Raw genomic sequence first — 21652 nt, 5'->3', positions numbered from 1 at the left:
ACCCTGTTGAGCCCTCTGCATCGGAAGGATTTGCCCAAGCAAGTCCGAACAGAGTGGTGCAGCAGCCAATGGGGTGAGCCTGCATGGCCAGTGCCTAGAACGCGGCCGCAGTGGCACATTGGAGGAGCAGAGCAAAGCCGGAGGTCAGTAATTTTCACTGCAAAAAACCTCCAGATGCCGCATTTTTTTGGTGCAGCTTGACTCCAGCTGCACCGAAAAAAACACATGGCATCTGGATGCTTTTTGCAGCAAAAATTACCAACCTCCGGCTTTGCTTGCTCTGCTTCTCCAATGCGTCGCTGTGGCTGTCAGCAATTGTTGCACATGCGCGCGATGCATGCGCAATAAGGACTGACCGTTCCGAAGAGTGGGTGGAGAGGAGCAGGGCCAGCCAGGGGCCAATTTTACCGGTTCTCCAAACTATTGGGAACGGTAATGAACCGGTAGAATCCCACCCCTGAATTGTGCCCTGGGAGGGGCCCACCTCCAGCACCCCCCTGCCACCTCTTAGCACCCCCCTGCCAGCCCCCTTGCCTCTTAGCACCCCCCTAAGGTATCCCACTGCCCCTAGGGGGTGGTACCACCCACTTTGGGAACCACTGGTCTAGAAGACCTCCCAAGGTCCCTCCCAACTCTGTCATTCTGTATTTCTTTGATGTCCAGTTCCTGATTCTGCTGAAATATACCCCAAGTTCATGCTTCATTACATTCCTAAACTGCAGTGACAAAGAATTTGATAGTAGTCAAGTTGTCTCTCTCTGAGTACTATGTTATGTCAGGGAATGATGGGAGTTGATTTGTGGATATATATTGCTTAACTATGTACAGAGAAGGTAAAAAGTAAGTAAGGGGATCACTGACCTTGGAAAGTAAAGTTCATTCATTTCAGAGAACATATGCTCTTTGGAACAGGGTCTCTGGAAGAGTATTTAAGTTTCTGCACCCAGACATCAGTATTGGAATTGGATTTAACTTCTGCTGCCTATAATAGGATAAGTCATGCGGACAGCCATCCTACTTTGGATTCTGGCTTTGCTGTCACAATCAGCTTTTGTCATTTCAGATCCGTAAGATTTCAGTTTTTTTCTTTTCTTAGTCATGGAGTCATGGAGGAATATGAGTGCAGATGCATTAATAAGAACAATAATTTTAGTATATGTGAATGATTTTAGTTCAGAATCCCAAAATGAAGTTTTAGGGCAGACTAATAATATGATCTCTAGGGCCACATTCTTTGTTTCATCTGATTTATTAATCTCAGCTCAATATTCGTTTCCAGAATGTCTTATCTACCCCACAGATTTGTCTATAAAATAAAAACAGCGACTGAATCTTCTGCAAGACTTAAGGGAAGGACAATAGACCAACTGGTGAGAAGTGTTTGAGATGGTTTAGGAAGGAAGTAAACATTTCTGGAGTGGAGACTGGAAATGCAGCAGGGAAGAGGTCATAATTTCTGCATGCAAGGAAAGAGAGAGTGCAGATTTAGATTACTAAAATTTGCCATTCTTTAAAAATGTCAGATTATTTCTGAAAGAACAGTGCTGATAAATTAAGTTGACCAAAATAGGAGAAGAAACATTGGGGTTTTTTTTGTAGGCATCTATGAATTGTACTTGCTTTCTGACAAGCAGGACCAGCTAACAAGTGTATCACTGTCTGATAGTCAGAATTTTACTAATTAGGGAAATTGAGTTTTTCCACTGACAAATATTTGAATGAATACTAAGATAAAAGTCTTAATTAAAGACTAAGAATTAGTGAGAAAATAAGGAGAAAAGGATATAACCTAATTTAAGTTGGCTAGAAATGTTACATTCTTAAACTCACCAAGTCTGAAATACCTCCAGGCAAATAAGATAAACCCTTTCTCTTACCTTCCAGTCATTACCTGGTGGTTTTCCCAGCCATAATTGATCTTCCCAATGTGGAAAAGTTCTGCATATTATTACGCTCCCTCCAAGAGACTAACTATCTGCTGGTGACTTTGGAGTTGAAGAATCAGAACCACACCTTAGCAGAGAAGGACGTGGAAGCACCAGGAACCTTTGAATGTATCCACTTCCAGGCAAGTTGCTCCATAGGAAGTCCTCAACTTCTTAACCAGAAAAAAAAATAGTTTGGAAGGGCATAGGCAAGGCTTTCACTGTTGTCCTGAAAAACTGGATTTGTTGTATCCATCACCTCCCTGCTTCTATCAAATTAGCAAAACCTATCATATGATTTAGTTCCATGTAGAAATTTTTATTTCTGCCATTTCTTTCTTTTTTAAGTTTTTTTTTAAATTTTTGAATATACATCAATATCAATATATGAACAGTGAGGCATCTGAGTATCATTCATTTGGATACAAGTAGTAATGGTAATATTAATAATATTTGTTGCTTAAATCAACTTATGTAATTGTAATGTATTATACATATTTGTGTTAAAATATAGGCCTTCATTATTTAATTGTTCAGCATTTTAGTTCGCCCTTCTCATGACAATAACAATATCATTAAAACATACATAATGTCACCATCTTTCAACATCTAATCTTTGCATCTAGCTATTAGTCATTTCTGGTGGCATGTTGTGGTTAGCCGGCAGCAGGTACAGACGGCTGAGGAGAGCGAGGACTCAGATGAGGGGCCAGGACCATTAGGGAGTGGACTGCTGCCTTCAGAGATTATGGGGGCTGGCAGCAGCAATGAGGAGGTTCCCGAGGAGCCTGTGCCAAGAGCACATGCGCGCAGGTCTGATCAAAGGAAAGAACAGCTGCAGCAGCATGGGCGACTCGGGAATAAGGCTGCAAGGTAATGGCCACTCCTTCAAAAAGATAAAAGCCAGCTGTGAATCAGACGTTCTTTGTAGGAAGCAAAAACGTTTTGAAATTCCAGCCTCGTGGACATTGCAGTATCTTAGTTGGTATTTGAAGACTCTTGTGTTGTGAAATATTTCTTATCCGTGATTCTTGGTAGTCTCGCACAGTTTTGGGGAAGTTTGTACTTATCAAAGTTGATTAGTTTGCAGCAGCTTTTTAATCGGGGATTCATAAGACTCATTAAAAAGTTTCTGTTCCCTTTGGTTATTGTTTGTTTTATTGGAAAAGGGTTTGGGTCAGAACATGGCATGGAATGAGGCAGGGATATCTGCAGGGTATAATTTAAAAAAAATGGCATCCATGATGGTGAGGTTGAAACACTACCTATTATTTCTATGTGTCATATTGTCACAGGCAGAACTTGCACAGTTTTGGCTGCCAACTTTCTTGACTGTATACTGTAGACATCTGAAATGAGGGGAGGATAGACAAACATTGGCCTCTAGAATAGTATTTCACAACCTTGGTAACTTTAAAATGTATGGATTGCATTTAAAGACAAAAAAGAACAGCTACTGCAACCTTGCAACCTTGAAGCTGCTCAGAATTCCCCATCCAGTGTGCATCTTAAAGTTGCCAGAGTTGAGAAACAAGGCTCTAGAACAGGGGTGTCAAACTCAAGGCCCGCAGGCTGGATCCGGCCCTTGAGGTATTTAGATCTGGCCTGTGGGGCCACCTTGGAAACAGCAAAGGACTGGCCTGCAGTGCCTCTGCCAGTAAACATGGAGCTCATGAGAGCCATCCATGGTTCTCCCAAGCTCTGTTTTCGCTGGCAGAAGGTTGCAGGAAGCCGTCGCAACCAGAAACAGCTCGGGAGCCTGTTTTTACTGGCAGAGTGCTTCAGCCACCACAGGCGCCCCTGACATGAGTGACATTGAGCTGGCCACGCCCACCCCAGCCATGCCATGTTTATAGAGTAAACATATTTTAGGAAAGTAGCATAGATGCAACATGTAGCCTATTTATTTTGGTGGCGTGTGAATACATTTAAAAGACTGTACTAAACTTTTTTTTTCCCTTCAGGCACCAAGCTTTGTTTCCACAAGCAGGACTTATTATGGCGTAAGTTTTGTCCCACCTAACAATCCTCTTTTTTCTAATTCAATTATTCCCATCTTTAGGAGGTTCTTTTTTTAATTCCAGTAATCTCCAACTGGCATCCCTCTGGCTATGGAAGGATTAGCATGATTGAAGAACACAAAAAAAGTCCAAAAGGAGGGAGAAAAATGGGACAAAGATACTCAGGAGAAAGACCATTTTGGGTGTGCCCCTATGTGTATGCAGAGACACCCCACTAGTGTCAAATGCTGATGCTGTGACATCACACAAGTGTGTGAAAGCTTGTGTCTTGAGGATGCAGTGTTGTTGTTTTTTATTTTAATGGCAGTGCTAGATCCTGGAGTGATTGTGGGTGCCTGCATCTGTAGTTTGAGACCCAGCTAAGGGAGGGAGATAGAGAACTGAGTACTTTTCTGTTCTTAGTCATCCTATTAAGAAAACCTGCTCTTCTCTTTCTGATGAAGGAAGAAGCAATAGCCAAAGTGCATATTCTAATCCGAAAGGGCACCACTGTGACTTTTGAGGCCCAGAAGAAAGTGCTACTCAAGAAAGCTTCTCCTAGGAATCTTATACAACCCAGCAAGGCCTTATACAAGCCTGGAGAGATAGGTAAGCACAAATCCTTTACTACAATCTGGAATAGCTTCAAAACTGGATCTATGGAGAGGAGAGTAAGCACTGCAGGAGTGGGTAATTAAAACAGCTCCCTGCCAGGAGTCCGGATTCTCTGCTGATAGTTTTTAATCTACCCTGAGCAAGATTTTCTTAATAAAAGATAAATGTTTGAAAAATCAGAATGTCACTAATATGAAGTGAAAACATTTAAAAAGGGGGAAAGGAAGTACTGTTAAAATAACAATATTTTCATATTTTTTTCCCAGTCAAATGGCGCATTGTAAGGCTTGATGATGAATTTAAGGCCATTGATAAAATAGTGAGTAGTGCTTTCTATTATATGTGACTGCTGTTAATGGGCAACTCTACTAAAACATAAGTATCAGGAAAGTTGAAAAAAAAAATAACTGATGACCATTTTTCACACAACCATTGCAGCATCCCCATGGTCATATGATCAAAATTCAGATGCTTGGCAACTGACTCATATTTATGATGGCTGCAATGTCCTGGGGTCATATGCACCTTTTGCACCTTCTGATAACTAACGGCAATGAGAAGCCAGATTCACTTAACAACCATGTTACTAATTTAATAACTGCAGTGATTCAGTTAACTGTGGCAAAACTCAGTTAACAATTGTCTCACTTAGCAACAGAAATTCTGGGCTCCATTGTGGTCATAAGTCAAGAATTACCTTTATTTCTATGAACTTATGCAGAAACCCTGAAAGTCATTAAAATTTTTCTGTTTCTTTGAAATATATTTTTCTCTTTCTCCTTTCTTAACAGATTCCTCTGATACAGCTGAAGGTAAAATTACTTCTCTTATTAAAATTCTTTCAATGACCTCAGGAAGCCACTTAATGTATTTATGATATAGATTTAATGGCAGAAATTGAAAATTTTCAGATTAATAAATTACAATTCAGCAGTTCTCAAAATTAACGTTTAAGGAAGGTGCTGGGAAATTTTGGTAAAAGACCAAAGACTACAGTAGAGACCTACAATTCTAGTACTCTCTAATTGGTGTTATCAATTAATCAAAGTTTTATTGCAGGCTTTGACCAATTTGGGAAAATATAAACATAAAATTAAAACAGTAACACTAAAATGTAAATGAAGAGTTATGAATTAAAAGTATTATTGTTATTACCGTGTTTCTCCAACAATGCGGCCTCCACCAATAGGAAGGCCTAGCATGATTTCTAGGCATGAGGTGAAATTAAGCCCCGCCCCCAAAATTTAGGCCTATTTAAACCATGTGTTTCCCCACCATTTCTTACATCGTTCGTAAGAACTACACAAGGTGAAGAGAAATGGGGGGGGAGGGAAGGGCGGGAGAAAACTTGCCTTTAGGAGCGCCATGCAGGTAGCCTAGGCTAGAATACCCAGATCTATTACCAATAGAACATCGGCTGATAGAAGCTCCCCGAAGGCAGAGTCACCAGCCACTTCTATTGGCTGGTAGAAGCGGCCTTGGGCTGAGCACCCGTGTGCACTCCCCTCACTACGAGGCCATTTCTACTGGCCAATGGAAGCTCCCCAAAGGCAGAGTCACCAGCTCCTATAGGCCAGTAGGAGAGAGAGAGAGAGAGAGAGAAGGAGGCATCGCTGAAGTTCTCAGACTCCCCCCAACTATTAGCAACGCCACCCGTGAGCTGTGGCAGGATTGCCTCGGATCATGTGCAGAATGCCTTCGCCATTCAACTCACCCCCACAACTCAAAGTTCATACTAAAATTAGGTCTTTCCAACCAGCCCCTGCAAATATTCAGCCCTCACCAGAGCAATAGAAAGGAGTGGAGGAGAGGAGGATGTTTAGCTTCTCCATAGAGCTGCTGCGAGCATCCAGAGTGGGAGGTGCTCCAGTCTCCGCTCTTACAGGCTGAGCTAGAATTGAGGAACGCTCCTCTTCCTCCATGTGACGCCTCCGTAGCATTCCCCAGTTTTAGCTCAGCCTCGCAAGAGACAGGCAGCATTAGCAGTTCTTCCTTGGCCGATTCAGGATTCTTTATCTTTAAGTCTCAAGTTTGATTTTTCCTTTCCTTCTTCCTTGGTCCCTGCGCATTTGGCTTGTCTTGTATTAGCGAAAGGAGCGATATGGGGGTTTTGGAGCCTTTTGCCCCCCCACCCCCCCATTCTGATCTCTGCCGCTATTAAGCCGTCCTGCCCTTAAGCATTGACTTGTATTTGCACTTTCCATCGTGCTTCGTTGTGCCTTCCCCCCACAAACGCAATTGAGAGAAGGCAAGCTTTCTTCTCTTCAGCCCCTCTTTTCGCCTGCATTCAGGCTAGTTTTTGTTGTTGCTTGAGGGGCTTTTCCATCTCTGAGTCTTCGCGTCGGTTCTGGCTGCCATTTTGGGCACGCCTCGTGGCCGGCCGCCATTTTGTTTATTGTCGATCTCGCTGCAGTTGACTGTGGAGGCCCATAGCAGGACCGGCAGGCCTGCTTAGAGCATACTTGTCAAAGGGGTATTGTGGTTCTGAGCCCTGTTGCCCCTCATTAATACTTGTTGGCTATTCCCGCAGCCTACTCAGAGGCGAAGATTAAGGCACCAACTTCCCATTTTGCTTGGGAGGCTGCCTCATGAGGCTTTTTCTTTTGTTGTGCTTTCTGGCCTCAGCGTTCATTTGGTTCATTGGCTAATTAGAATTATTCGTTCATTTTTTTCTTGTTTCCTTAATTCTTTCTTTCAATTGGCATAACCCCTCAGCCTACAGTTCTGTTAGACCTGTTTGGTCTCATCCCTCTCCAAAAAATAAAAAATAAAATAAATAAAATAAATAAAATAAATAAAATAATAACATAACATAACATAACATAACATAACATAACATAACATAACATAACATAACATAACATAACATAATTATTATTATTAATAATAATAATAAATAAAATAAAAATACAACAAAAAATTTTTCCAAAAGGGGGACGCGGCTCAACTATAGGACATCCGGCCTTTGTTGTAGGTCAAACTCCTAGGCGTGCCAACCGCCTCATTGATTATTATTATTCTGTGTTTTCACCCTTTACTATGGCAGAGGGCAATCCCAGAGGACCTTCTTTGAAGGCCAAGTCAAAAACGCACCATTTGCGCAGACAGGCCAAGGAGTCATCCAAGCATCCCAACGGGACGCATTAAGGCGCCACAAGGCCCTGGAGAAGGAATTTGACAAACGCTCCAGGGACTCTCAATCTGTACCCCCAGCAGTGCTCGCTTTGGCAGCACATATACTAAAATTGGAACGATACAGAGAAGATTAGCATGGCCCCTGCGCAAGGATGACACACAAATTCGTGAAGCGTTCCATATTAATACTCTTCCCACCCCCTCTGCTACTCACCCCCCCTGCCAGATCAGCTATCTCTTTCCAGGCGCAGTTCGCCCGCTCCGTGCCTCCTAGCCATCCGGACTCCTGAGGCAACATTCACACCCACCGGACCAAAGGAACCATCCACAGACCTGATTCCAGACCGGATTAGAGATTGGATGCAACTGGCCATCCACCAAGGAATCGCGGAAGGTCTCCAACAGATCGCCAGACCAGGCCCTCAAGCGATGGCTCCTGATGTAGTATCCGTCTCTGGCAGATCCCTCCCAGGACCGGAACCTCACTACGGTCAGGTACTTCCCCAGAGGGAAAACCCCCTTCCTAGAAAGGGAGGAGGAGGAGGAGGAAGAGCAAACAGGCCTGGAACTCTTCAGGGAAGAGGAGGAATTAGATAGGGGGTCCTTACTCTACTCTGAGCCTATGTCAGAGGTGGACCCGATGGAAGGAGAAATGTCAGAGGTCGAGGGTATTTCTCCTGAACAGCCCACCTTCACGGGCCTGTTCAAACCCCATCTAAGTTCAAGTCCTTGTTGTTCAGGGCAAAAAATATTTTGGGTCTGGTGTTTCAGTCACCCGCTGATATTTCCCCAGCAGCCTCTGGAGCTCCAGAGGACTCTATTTTCAAGCACCCGGTCGTGGAGACCAAAGTTATCCCTACACCACCCATTTTCTCCGACTTGGTAGCGAAGCAGTTAGCCTCAACCGGGCCCCCACCGCCCCCTCCAGCCAGGACAGGAGATTTTTCAATCTCGACGCGGAGTTCTCCTCCTTGTTAGACACTCCCGAGGTGGATGAACCCATAGTGGGGTTATCGTCATCCTCTACCCCAACCGACACTCTGGAAGCCGGAGGACAAACGGGCTGAGATGGCGCTACGCTGGACACATCAATTCGATGCTTGGAACATTCGATCAGCCACGGCCGCATCCTTCTTTACCCGACCCTCCATTAGATGGCTCTGCCAGTTAAAGCAACATGTTCCCCCATCTAACACAGGGCACACCAGGTTATTGCCAAGCTTATGGCTGCAGCGGAATTTGTGGCGACGCTACCTTCCATTCCGTCAAATTTTCCTCCCGGGCTATCTCTTCACACGTTACAGCCCAGCGTCTGCTCTGGCTTAAACACTGGCAAGCAGACGTTAAAAACAAAGCTAAATTGGCCTCGGCTCCCATTTCAGGAGGCAAACTATTTGGTCCGGCCCTGGAACCCTTGTTGATGGAGAGCCGCAATAAAAAGAAATTCCTTCCGTCTCTCTTTTGCGGACCAGAGCCCAGAGTGTCCCAGCCCTTTCGTAGGGGCTCCTTTCGTTCCTCCTATCAGACACCCTTCCCCCCCAGGTTTCAGAGAATCCCATCCCTTCGACCGGTCTATCAGGACCAAATTGACACAGGGGACAGGAATAAGAGGGGGGCCAACTACAAGAGGTCTTTCCGGGGCACAGGAAGTAAATCATCCCAGCGCCCCAGATAAGTCCCTAGCGCCCTATCCCATTGGCGGATGCCTCAAGTATTTTGCCGACCAATGGGAATCATCCACTCTGATGTTTAGGTTAGGGACACTGTCAGATTCGGCCTTTCCCTTGAGTTTCAGTTTCCCCCCTCTCCAAGGACCGCACCAAGCAGGCTCTAGTAGAAGCCGCTATCAAACACCTCACCGAGATCAGGGCCATCAACCCGTCCCATCCTCGCAGCGAGGAAAGGGTTTTTTTACTCCCACCTCTTCATAGTTCCCAAACACTCCGGGGGCTGGAGACCTATCCTAGATTTGAAGGGACTGAATCATTACATTGTCTGGCATAAGTTCAAAATGCATACAATTCAGTCTATTCTTCAGGGCACCAGGAAGGGAGACTGGCTCACCTCCATTGACCTCTCAGAAGCATACCTCCAGCTACAATGGTCACCACTTTCAGTATGTGGTCCTTCCCCTTAGTTTGGCCTTGGCACCAAGAACCTTTACCAAGGTTCTGGCAGCCCTAGCGGCTCACCTCAGACATTTCCCCATCCGTGTTCACTGTTATCTAGATGACATTCTCATCCTTTCCCCTTCCAAGTGCCAAGCAGAAGGGGACATTAGAGCTACCTTTTTGGTTCTTGAGACCCATGGCCTCCTCGTAAATTGGGAGAAGAGTCAGCTTTCGCCTGCCACCCGAATAGCACTTAGAGGCAGTGATTGACTCAGTTAAAGGGAAGGTCTTCCTTTCCCGGAAAGGTTTCTCAACATTCAGACATCGGTCAGACAGATCAGAGGGGCAAAAAAAAAGGGGGGCGTTTCTACTTGACTTATCAAAGTTCCTTGGCAAATTGGTCTCATGCGTATCCATTGTTCCCTGGGCCCGTCTGCATACTAGATCTCTACAGTGGTTCCTGCTGCCATATCAGCGATCCAAAAAAAGCGATTCAGGAGTCGTGGTGAGGGTTCCTCCAAGGGTTCTCGCATCGCTCCTCTGGTGGTCCAGACCCGCTACCAACAAGGGCCATCCCTTCAAGGAGCCCCCAAGGGTCACCCTCACGACAGACGCCAGCCTATCCAGAGGGGGGGCCCATATCCACTCTCAGCTCAGGGCATCTGGTCAGCAACTGAGCAATGGTGCAGCATAAACTCACTGGAGCTTCACACAGTATACCCAGCCCTACGCACTTCCTTCCTTAAGTATGTGGATGCCACGTACTGGTCCTGACAGACAACATTACGATCAAGGCTCATATTAAAAAAAAAAAAAAGATGGGGGCATACATGCCATCCGTCTCATGAGGGAGGCCGAGCGTCTCTGTCACTGGGCGGAGACCAACCTATTGTCCATCAGGGCAGATCACATCTCAAACGTTCGGGCAGACTGGTTGAGCAGGGCCACCTTAGACTAGGCAGGATGGCGCCTACATCCCTCCCTGTTCAAAATAATGATGCAAAGGAGGCCTCAGCAATATTAGGCCACCCCCCTAGTGGGCCTGTTCGCGTCTCCGCTCAACACCCAGATACCGAGATTCTTCTCATGGTACCCCACCAAAGGGGCAGAGAATCACAACGCCCTACATTGTCCCTGGCCCACCGGGTTCTTATACGCATTTTCCCCACTACTATTAATCCCCAAAGTGATCCTAAAGCTGATCCACGAGAGGGCAGGACTCCTCCTGGTTACCCCGTACTGGCCCAGGAGACCGTGGTTTTTGCAACCTTCATAGCCTTTTAGTGGCCCCTCCATGGAGGATCCCTCCGGGCAGGATCTCGCTATCCCAAGGACCTCTTCAGCATCCAAATCCTCAGTGGCTTCAGTTAGCCGTCTGGAGGTTAAGCGGGACCATCTAAGAAAGGAAGGGTTTTTTTTTTTCCAATCAGGTCATTGGGACCATCTTGGCAGCGAGACGGCCTCAGCTACCCGGATGTATAATGCTACCTGGAGCATTTTCTGTAAAGGGTGCCACAAATCACGCATTACTCTGCTGTCCCCAGCGGTTGCTCAAATTTTGGCCTTCAGGCAAGGAGGACTGGACAGGGGCCTCTCCCTCAATACTTTCCGAAGGCAGGTGGCAGCCTTATCAACTGTCATTTCTGGTGACTCCTATGAACCATTTTGCACCACCCTCATATCTGGCCATTCCTTAGAGGAGCCACCAATTTGCATCCTCCAGTACTACACAGATATCCAACCAGGGATCTTAACAAGGTTCTCACGGCACTGACTAAAACTCCTTTCGAACCCCTAAGAGAGGCATCACTTCAATTCCTTACGTTCAAGGTAGTGCTTCTCGTAGCAGTTACATATGCACAGAGGATATCTGAAACAGCAGCTCTATCCATTAGAAAGGATCTCTGCGTTTTCCATGCTGATCGGGTGGTCCTGTGACCAGACCCTTGCTTCCTGCCCAAGGTTGACTCAGCCTTTCGCAGATCACAGGAACTCATTCTTCCTAAATTTTGCCCCAGGCCTTCTCCAGAGAGGGAAAGGCAGTGGCATTCCCTCGATGTCGAACATGCGTTACGTATTTATATCAATCTCACTTGTCCTTTCAGGAAGTCAGAATCATTGTTCCTGTCATTCCAACCAAAGACGCTGGGTTTCAAAGTATCCCCGTCTACTGTAGGCTGTTGGATCAGAGCTACAATCTCCAAGGCCTATCTAACTCAGGCACTTCCTGTTCCCAGGGGAATAACCGCACGTTCTACAAGGAGTGCGGCTACCTCGGCAGCCTGGGCTACCCAGGCTTCGATACATGATATCTGCCGAGGGGTCACCTGGCCGTCTCCATCACCTTTTATTCGTCATTATAAAAGCGATGTTTTTGCTTCAGCAGAAGCATTCCTTGGCAGGCGAGTCCTGCAACAAGTGGCAAGAGAACTAGAGGATATTCCGACCCAGACAGAGTCCCTCCCATAGGACAGGCCATGCTTTGGTATGTCCCACTCTGGATGCTCGCAGCAGCTCTATGGAGAATGGGCATTGGTGCTTACCTGATACGCCCTTTCTCGTCGAGCTGCATGGAGCTTCCAGCCCCACCCTAAATTGTCTGTCTGGTGGGGAATCCTGTTTCAGCCAATGATTCAAACAGTTAAGTAGTTGTGAGCTGCTACAATAGTTTAGAGGAGATAATAGTTGTTTGTCTTCTCGTCTTCGTAAAACTGGGGAACGCTACGGAGGTGTCACGTGGAGGAGGAGGAACGTTCCTCAATTCTAGCTCAGCCTGTAAGAGCGGAGACTGGAGCACCTCCCACTCTGGATGCTCTACGCAGCTTGACGAGAAAGGGCGTATCAGGTAAGCACCAACGCCCATTCACCCCAGCCCTTCTTCGGTCCAGCTCCCTCCTGCCCTCCTGTGCTGCAGCAAACCTTTCACACTCACCTCGTTTCCCCACTGCATTCCCATGAGGCCTGCTCCCACATCTCCTTTTGGGAGCCTGCCTGATCTCCCTTCTAAGGCTAGCCGAGGTCTGCTGCCTCCTCTTCCCTCCCTGGTGCGCCCCCACTTCCCAAACCAGTGGGTAAAGAGAGGTCAGCTGCCAGGGTGCCCAGAAAAGGTCTGGCCTGGGGAGGGGAGGGTGGTGGTGGGAACCGCGCAGATGCTGAGGCCTTCCCTCGCCAGAAGGGCTTGACTGACCCAGTGCAGGGACGAGGGCTAGCAGGGGTGGTGTTTGTGTGTGTGTGTGTGAGAGAGAGAGAGAAACTCAGCTTGCTTCCCTTCTGCTAAGAAAAGTTTGCAGCCGCTCTCCCACGTGCACTTCCCTCGCCACAAAGCCGATGGCTGGTGACTCTGCCTTTTGGGAGCTTCCATCACTCAATAAAAATGGTCTCGAGGAGAGTGCCCGTGGGGCGCTCCTCTCAGGAGCACCCTGTGGGCAGCCACGCCTCATCCCAAAGCAGCTGGTGACTCTGCCTTTGGGGAGCTTCCATTGGCTGATAGAAACAGCTTCGTGGCAAGGTGAGTGTGCATCGGTGCTCGCCCCGAGGCCGCTTCTACCAGCCGATAGACGCGGCTGGTGACTCTATCTTTGGGGAGCTTCCAGTGGCTGCCTCATGGAGAGGTGAGTGCGCATGGGGCGCTCTAAGTGGAGGTGTGCTTTGGGGAAGAAATTAAGTCACCCCGTCCTAGCCGTTTTTTCGGGGCTCAAAAAAAAAAAAAGACCCGGCCTTATTTTATTAGAAACACGGTGTTTAATGACCCTGGGTAATTCACAAGTAAAAACAGTAAAAACAAGGGTAAATTGCATATGAGACAAAAATAAAAGAATAAAAAGTGGCAAGAATTTCAAGAACCAGACAGAATAAAAAGGAAACAAACTCATGCAATCCAAGCATGTTTCACAATTTTTATGAAATTAATTACCTAAATTGTAAGAGTATACAATAGTATTAGTAAAATAAATTTTTGTTAAAAGTTTTACATAGTCTAATACCCTACAAAAAAAGGAGAATATTAAAAAGTATAAGAAATGATATAACTTTTATTTTGGTAAACCAGCACTTAAATTGTTAAAAGTAAGGAAGCAAATAGAAGAAGAGAAAAATTTGTACTGTTTATTTTTCCTTAATTTTTCTGTGTCTTAACTAAATGTTCTCATGTTTTAAATCCCAGTAAAGCAAATTTAGCAGCCATTATATTCTTTGGGCTCTTCATCCAATAGGAGCTGTTAAACCTGGATTAAGCAATAGTTTATGTAAAGCTTCAGATAAAGACTTTTTTTTCCAAATAACTTTTATTTTTCAATATAAGCATACATATTTTATGGGCATTGCATTAACTGGGTCAAGTCTTTTTTAAGCAACAATAACAATAATAGTACAAATAGGTATATGTAATTGTAATCTTCCAACTTCCACAACTTCAACAGGGCTAATCTCTTTTCATAATCCATTTCTCGTTTTCCCATTAATTCATTTATACATAAAATAACTTATTTGTGCTTTGTATTTATAGTCCCTAAATATTATTATTTAATATTTTCAAAGAATTATTCATAGTTCCACCATAACTTCAATATTCCAAATGTGTAGGGTTAATAATAATACTAAATATTAACAATATTTAATCAATCCAAGAATTCAATATCTCAAAATCCCACACAATTTCTAGTCCTTAATATTTTAAATTCATAATATACTTTAACACACTATTAATATTAATAATACAGTTTAATTACCTAATCCTAAATTCCAATCTACTGTCTTGACTTATTTGGATTATATTATTAAATTATATTTTCTATTAGTATATATACTACTATTTTCCCTGTATATATTTTCCCATTTTATTGAAATATTTTCTCATTATCCATCATCTCTTCATCCTTTTGAAATTCCATCATTTATTGATTTTTTAAATCCATCTTTTATCTCTTTCTCTTGGAATCTTGTATCTTTTTGTTTTGTACCTACTAATCTTCCCCTTCTGAGTGCTTTTGTCTCTTTCTTCTGTAGTAATTGAACCTCCATCAACAAAGTTTCTTTCTGTAAAATAAGAATGTTTTTTAATTTTCTTTCTTTCTTTTTCTTTCTTTTTCCTTGCTTTTCAATCTTTTCTTTTCTTTCTTTTCTTCTTTCTTTTTTTTTCTTTCATTTATTTGAATATGTATTGTTGGCTGTTTTTAATTGTTAAAACTAATAAATTGTTTTATTAAAAAAAAACAAAGTTTCTTTTTATTTTTCTTAAGGAGATTCCATCCCCCCCCCCATTTCTTTCTATTCTGTTATAAATTTTAGGGGGTTATGTCTTATTAATCTTCTCTTTTCTTTATTTTTAACTGCTTGCATCTCATTCTGCTTTTCCCATTCCACTGCTTTTTCTAACTTCTCACCTATTTCTTGAATATCAAGTTCTTCTTTTCCCCCAATTGTTGAGTAGCTTCTATATTCATTTCTGTATCTTTAAGCAATTCCTTTGTCTCCTTATTATGTTTTAAAGATTCATGCATATCTTTTAACATAAACAATATTTCTCCATATAGCTCTATTGTCTCTTGTAGATTCATTTTGTAAAACCCCTTATTTTACAATTTACAGTTTATATTTCCCCACTTGTATATCTCCCAATTGTCCAAATTTTAAAGTCTTATTTAGCTGTCTTTCTTTTCTTTTCTTCTAGCACTTTTCTTTTTTTGTCTCATATGTTCTGTTAAATAATATTAAAAATCTAAGTCCAAGTCCAAATTAAGTCCAATAGTCCAAGTCCAAATTAAGTCCAATAGTCCAAATTAAATCATTAGATTCCTCCAATCTTTCAAATCCATAATCCAATAGCCAATTTTACTTAAGTTTAGTTATTTGCAGATTAGTTCCTTTTTATAAATCTTCCAAAGGGCAAAAAAAAAAGGGGGTCAGTAAATGTTTCCAAATTTGTCAACAGTAGAGTTAAGGTCAGGCCGTTCTCCAGATATTGTTGCTTCTATTCTGTGTATTAGGCTTTGTGTGCATTGTAACAACTTTCTCTAGTATGCTGCAGCTATAATGCTGTAGTACTTCTCTTCTTCCAGTAGATGGCTCTCCTTACCCAGATCCAATATTAAGTAGTCTGTCAAAAACAGCGGATTTTCTGATTAAATCCAGGGGGTTTAAAAATACAAATAAACCAGATAAATTCTCCCAGAGATCACTTTTAAAATTATATGAGCTTTTTCCAAGCTTTCTGTATTTTATTAGCTTGTCTCAGGCTTCTTTCACCACTTTGTTCTCAGTTTTTTCCCCTCTGTGTGTCAATCCGCTGCTATCTTAAGCTTAGGAGTTATCTTTTAATATTCTTGTTGTTACGTCCAATCTTTAGAGTAAAAGTTGGTAATTATCTCACCCAGTTTAAATGCTCTGTCCATACACTGCTCCAGCACAAATCTTGTGGTCCCGGTTGTCCCAGCTTCGTGACAGCCAAAAACGTGGCTGTCATCCCTGCTGTCATTCGGAGAGAGCTTGCTTCAGACCTAACAAGGAAATCGTGGTATCCTTGTGGTCAGTGAAGCGCCTCTCCTTCCTTCAGCACCCTTCCAAGGTGGCTATGACTCTGAAGGGTCTCCCGACAGCGGTTACTGGCTGGATTTCATGGGGCACAGCAGAGTCTGCTATTTTCCAGCCGTTCATGCTGCAACATCAACTGGAAGTCAGATAAAGACTTTCTAAGAATTATGTAAGAGCCTGTTTTGTATAGTACTTAATGCAACAGGCTAGAGGGGGGGGGGATTTTTTATGTGTAGGGAACCTTCCTAAATTTTCCTTTGAGAATTACTGATGGAAGAAAGTTAAATTGGAGCAATAAAAAGCTCTTTCAATATTTCAAAATCATTAGCTGGTCTAAATATTTTACTGACTTGAAGAAGCTTCCTTTGAATACAATTTAATGGAAGGGAAAATAAGTATGGCACGTTGGGAAACATCGAACACAGTTGTGGCAGCACAGCTTTTCTCTACTTTCCCAACGTACCACTGCTGCCTGCCCTGGGCTTCGTCAACCCTGTCCTGTACCAGCTCCAGGAAGGAGGGAACAGCACTGCTCTCTAAGATGTGAGTGCCCCAGGAGGCGGGAGCAGCTTGGGAGGCTGATCCCTGGTGGGAGGGGACAGCCTGTGAACTTGCTGTCAGGCACAGCAACTACAAAGAGGGGCGGGCTTGGTTGAGCAGGTTCCTGTATATTGGGCATGTGGTCAGAGCTCCCCTTCCTCTGCCTCCCCCTAGGTGATCCACGGATGCCACTGACTGGAGCAGTGCAAGGGGCTCAATGGGGTGAGCCTGCAGAGTCAGTGCCTCGAACGACCCCTGCCACCTCTTAGCACCCCCTGCTGGCCCCCTTGCCTCTTAGCGCCCCCCTAAGGCATCCCACCAACCCCCAGGGGGTGATACCACCCACTTTGGGAACCACTGCTACGGGCATATGCTACAGGCCACCCAACCAAGCAGAAGAAATAGATGAACTCTTTACTAATCAATTAACAAATGTATTAGGAAACATACCACAGTAGTAATGGGAGAATTTACCTACCCTGATACCAACTAGGAGACAAATTCTGCACCAAGTGGGAGATCAGAGGTCGAACAGATTCCTAACCAACTTAGCTGATAACTTTGTCATCCAAAAGGTAGAAGAGGGAACTAGAGGAAAAAGTATATTGGACCTAATTCTTACTAATAGAGAAGAAGTAATAGAGGGAATTGAAGTTGCTGGGATCTTGGGTGAAAGTGACCACGTCGTATTGGAATACAATGTATAATGCAAACACAAACAATATAATATAATCCAACTAGTGTCTTAAACTTTAAAAGAGCTGATTTTAACAAATTCAGAAAGAGCCTAGAAAAATTCCATGAATAAAAATCCTAAAGGGGAAAACAACTCAAGAAGCATGGGAAACTCTGAAAAATATGATCATAAAAGCCCAGTCCAACAAAATACCACTGAAAAAGAAAAATCCAAGAAGAAACCAGCATAGTTGCATAAAGATCTGTCTGATAAACTGAAAGAAAAAAGAATAAGTAGAAAAAATGGAAAGAGGGAGACATAACTAAGGCAGAATATCAGCAGACAGCCTGAATCTGCCAAGATGAAGTCAGGAAAGCAAAGGCTCAGAATGAACAAAAACTTGTAACAAAAGTCAAAGATAATTTTAAAAGTTTCTTTCAACATATAAATAACAAGAACAAAGTCAAGGAAACATTTGGTCTATCAAAAAGAGAAGATGGCAAGGAAGTAACAGGCAGTAGAGAGAGAGGAAAGCAGAGATAGTCATTCTTTGCAAAAAGAATGCAAAAAGAAACTATAGTCCAACCTACCAAAAACATAACTGTAAAAGACAAGACTAGAAATAAAAATTAAAACAAGCAAGAAAATGCTAAGAGGACACTTATCTGAGCTTCATGATAATAAATCACCAGGACCTGATAATCTGAAGGAGCTGGCAGATGTTTTCTCAGAACTATTGTATCATATATTTTAAAAATCCTGGAGTGCCGGAGAACTACTTGAGGATTGGGAAAGAGCAGATGTGGTTCCCATCTTTAAAAAAAGGGGGAAAAACTGACCCAGGACTCTATAGCCTAATATCAATATTTGGGAAAATTCTGGAAAAAAATAACCAAAAAACCAGATCTGTGAACATCTAGAAACAAAGTTATAACTAGTAGCAGCACAGCTTTGTTAAAAACAGATCATGCCAAACCAATCTTATTTCATTCTTTGACAAAGTGACTAAATTAGTAGACCAGCGAAATGCTGTGGACATAGTAAACTTAAATTTCAGCAAGGCATTTAACAAAGTAGATCACCATGTACTTCTTGGTAAACTAGAAAAATGTGGGATAGATAGCATCACCACCAGATGGATTTTTAACTGGCCAACAAACTGTACTGAACAAGTTTCCTTAATGTTGTTACATCTAAATGGCATTAAGTAAGCTGTGGGGTACCACATAATTTCATCTTAGGCCCAGTACTTTTCAATATCTTCATAGATGGCTTAGATGAGGGAATAGAAGAGGAACTAATCAAATGTATAGATAACACTAAGTTGGCAGGAATGCCCAACACTCCAGAAGACAAGCTCAGGATCCAAAAAGATCTTGATAGACTTGAACAATGGGCCCTATCCAACAAAATGAAATTTAATGTGGAGAAAAGCAAGGTTTTACACCTAGGCAGGAAAAACCAAAGGTACATGAACAGATTAGACGAAACCTGGCTCAAAAAGAGTAACTGTGAGAGGGACTTTGGAGTTCTAGTGGATGATCACTTAAACATGAGCCAGCAGTATGTGGTAGCAGTCAAGAAAGCTAATACAATGCTTGGTTGTATAAGCAGACACTTAAAATCAAAATCACGTAAAGTATTAGTACCGCTTTAGAGATCTTTAGTAAGACCACACCTGGAATGCTCATCCACAGTTTGGGTCATCACATTACAAAAAAGATGTTGAGACTTTGGAAAAAGTGCAAAAAAGAGCAACTAAGATGATTAAGGACCTGAAGATAAAAACATATGAAGAACACTTGCAGGAATTGGGTATGGCTAGTCTGGAGAAAAGAAGGACTAGGGGAGACATGATATCACTATTCCAGTATTTGAGGGGCTCCCACAAAGAAGAGGATGTCAACTTATTTTCCAAAGCTCCAGAAGGCAAGGCAAGAAACAATGGATGGGAAATGGGTCAAGGAGAGAAGCAACTTGGAATTAAGGAGAAACTTCCTAACAATTAGGACAATGAACCAGTGGGATAGCTTGCCTTCAGAAGTTGTAGGTGCTTCATCACTGGAGATTTTTAAGAAAAGACTGGACAGCCACCTATCTGAAATGGTATAGAGTCTCCTGCTTGAGCAGAGAGTTGGACTAGAAGACCTCCAAGATCCCTTCCAGCTCTATTCTGATTGATTGATTGAAAGACTTTTGAAGGCTGATGATAAAGGACAAAGGGTTCCTGAAGTGAAGGCAGGAGTATATTGCCAAGCAGCCTTTGGTGCTTGTATCTTGAGATCACCAAGAGTGCTGGGCAAGTCTGAGTATTTAGAGCAATGACATTTCAGTACACGAGAAGGTCCAGAGTGCTAGTATTCCGAAGAGGTACCTGAGATGATTACTTGAAGATACAGAACAGTAGAGAACAGTAGACTGTCTGAGTCTCCAGGCTGTACAAGTGATATTGTGGCGAGGCTTAACTGAGAAGGACCATAGAAAAAATGGACTCTCATAAGAAACCAGAGATCGAGTAAAACTATAGTATAACATTATAGGCTATAAATGAAGAGGGTAAGACCATAAGAATACAAATTTAAGAGGTTTAGTTAAGAATAAATACTAGTGTAATTTAAAATTTTCTGAAATGAACAAGGCTAAAACATCAAATTTCAATGTAAAATCTTTTATAATCTTTTTGTAAAATTTTCAGTAGAAGAAAGTGCATGTCTATAGGAAGTCTGTCCCTCCTTACCTGAGTCTGTCATCATAACTGAACTGACACAACAAAAGTCATCAGGAGTTTCTTGTTATGAAAGTCCTCTATATGTGTTTTTAATGCAAGCTTTCTATTTGATACAGCTTTCTGTGATCCTGAGCACTGTTGCTGATGACTACAGCTACCATAGGACAACATATTTCTTTTGACCTTCTTTTCTGCAGGATCCTGATGAAAATCGAATTGCCCAGTGGGTGGATGTGAAGCCTCTTCATGGCATTGTGGATCTGTCTTTCCCTCTGGCCTCTGAAGCAGCCTTGGGCACATACACTATTGAAATGGAAGACAAAGAACTGAGTTCTAAAGCTGATGGAGAATTCAAAGTGGAGGAATATGGTGATATTTCAAAGCGAGAGCATATTAGCTGTTGGAGTTGGGGAACCTTTAAAACATTATATATTAAATTCCTATTCACTCACACACTTTTCTGCCTCTCTGGGTGATTGTATGAACATTTTAATTATTTATTTATTAAATGCAAAACCTCCCTTTGCTTCCTAAGAAATATTGTTTTTTAATTGTTTAAAAAATCCACCCTCCTCTCTATCAGAAAGACACGGTGGTACTTAAATAATAATTCTAGACATATTTGAACCTATGTTGCATTGAGGCTTACTTCAGCGAGGCTTACTTCTGACCTGACATACAGAGAATTTTATACTGTTCTTCTCTTAATAAATAAGAACAAATCAGTATGTATGTATGTTTATGCATGCACAGTTTAATGTAGTTGAAAGGTGCTGGGAGTTGGGAAACTTAAATGATAGTTAAGGCATGAAAACCAGCTGGGTGACTTTGGACCATTCAATCTCTGCTAGCTGTAAACTGGGAAGCTGAAAAACATCCCAGAAGAAGGTTATGGAGAATGCTTCCGAAAATGTTTTGAAGAAAACTTCATAGTTTTCAGTAGTCAAAATGCCCTCAAAATGCCCTGTACAACATCTTTTGCCCTCTAAATCAGTCAGTCAGAATGGAGCTAGAAGGAGGTCTTCCAGTCCAACTCCCTGCTCAAGCAGGAGACCCCAGTTTGTCGGCCAGTTAAAAATCCTTCTGCTGTCTATCCCACATTTTTCTAGTTTACCAAGAAGTAGGTTGTGGTCTACTTTGTCATATGCCTTGTTGAAGTCTAAATATACTATAACAGCATTTCACTGGTCTACTAATTTAATCACTTTGTTAAAGAACAAAATAAGATTGGTTTGGCATGATCTGTTTTTAACAAACCCATGCTTGCTTCCAGTTACACCTTTATTTGTCTGTAGATGTTCACATATTTCTCCCCCAATTATTTTTTCCAGTATCTTCCCACATATTGATGTTAGGTTGATTGGTCTGTAGTTTTCTGGGTCTGTTTTCCCCAC

At 42.8% G+C, this 21652-nt stretch overlaps 1 protein-coding gene, 1 long non-coding RNA gene and 1 other non-coding gene across 5 annotated transcripts in view; 2 read left to right on the top strand and 1 right to left on the bottom strand.

Annotated features, from left to right (window-relative positions):
* Positions 1 to 893: 893 nt before the first annotated feature.
* Positions 894 to 21652, top strand: part of LOC113444494 (alpha-2-macroglobulin-like protein 1) — a 117017-nt gene continuing 96258 nt past the window's right edge. Inside the window, exons 1-7 of one of the 3 annotated variants that reach the window (XM_087926062.1) lie at positions 894 to 1067; positions 1885 to 2068; positions 3890 to 3928; positions 4390 to 4534; positions 5332 to 5352; positions 7902 to 8170; positions 20456 to 20627. In XM_087926062.1, coding sequence (XP_087782188.1) covers positions 1000 to 1067; positions 1885 to 2068; positions 3890 to 3928; positions 4390 to 4534; positions 5332 to 5352; positions 7902 to 8170; positions 20456 to 20627 — 898 coding nt within the window. In that variant the 5' untranslated portion in view covers positions 894 to 999. Of the gene's footprint in view, positions 1068 to 1884; positions 2069 to 3889; positions 3929 to 4389; positions 4535 to 4806; positions 4860 to 5331; positions 5353 to 7901; positions 8171 to 20455; positions 20628 to 21652 lie in introns of all 3 variants that reach the window. The other 2 variants (XM_026713280.2, XM_087926064.1) reach the window with 2 other exon arrangements.
* Positions 7756 to 7862, top strand: LOC113450917 (U6 spliceosomal RNA). The gene has a single exon (XR_003375992.2). It is a non-coding gene; the product is annotated as a U6 spliceosomal RNA (small nuclear RNA).
* Positions 14105 to 21652, bottom strand: part of LOC148127196 (uncharacterized) — a 48821-nt gene continuing 41273 nt past the window's right edge. Inside the window, exon 3 of the long non-coding RNA XR_015742056.1 lies at positions 14105 to 15901. This is a non-coding gene — a long non-coding RNA (uncharacterized LOC148127196). The remainder of the gene's footprint in view (positions 15902 to 21652) is intronic.

This window comes from Pseudonaja textilis, chromosome 2, assembly GCF_049901715.1.
Source record: "Pseudonaja textilis isolate UNSWEBS1 chromosome 2, rPseTex1.2, whole genome shotgun sequence".
Classification (NCBI taxonomy): Eukaryota; Metazoa; Chordata; class Lepidosauria; order Squamata; family Elapidae; genus Pseudonaja; species Pseudonaja textilis.
This window is presented reverse-complemented; position numbering and strand designations above follow the sequence as displayed.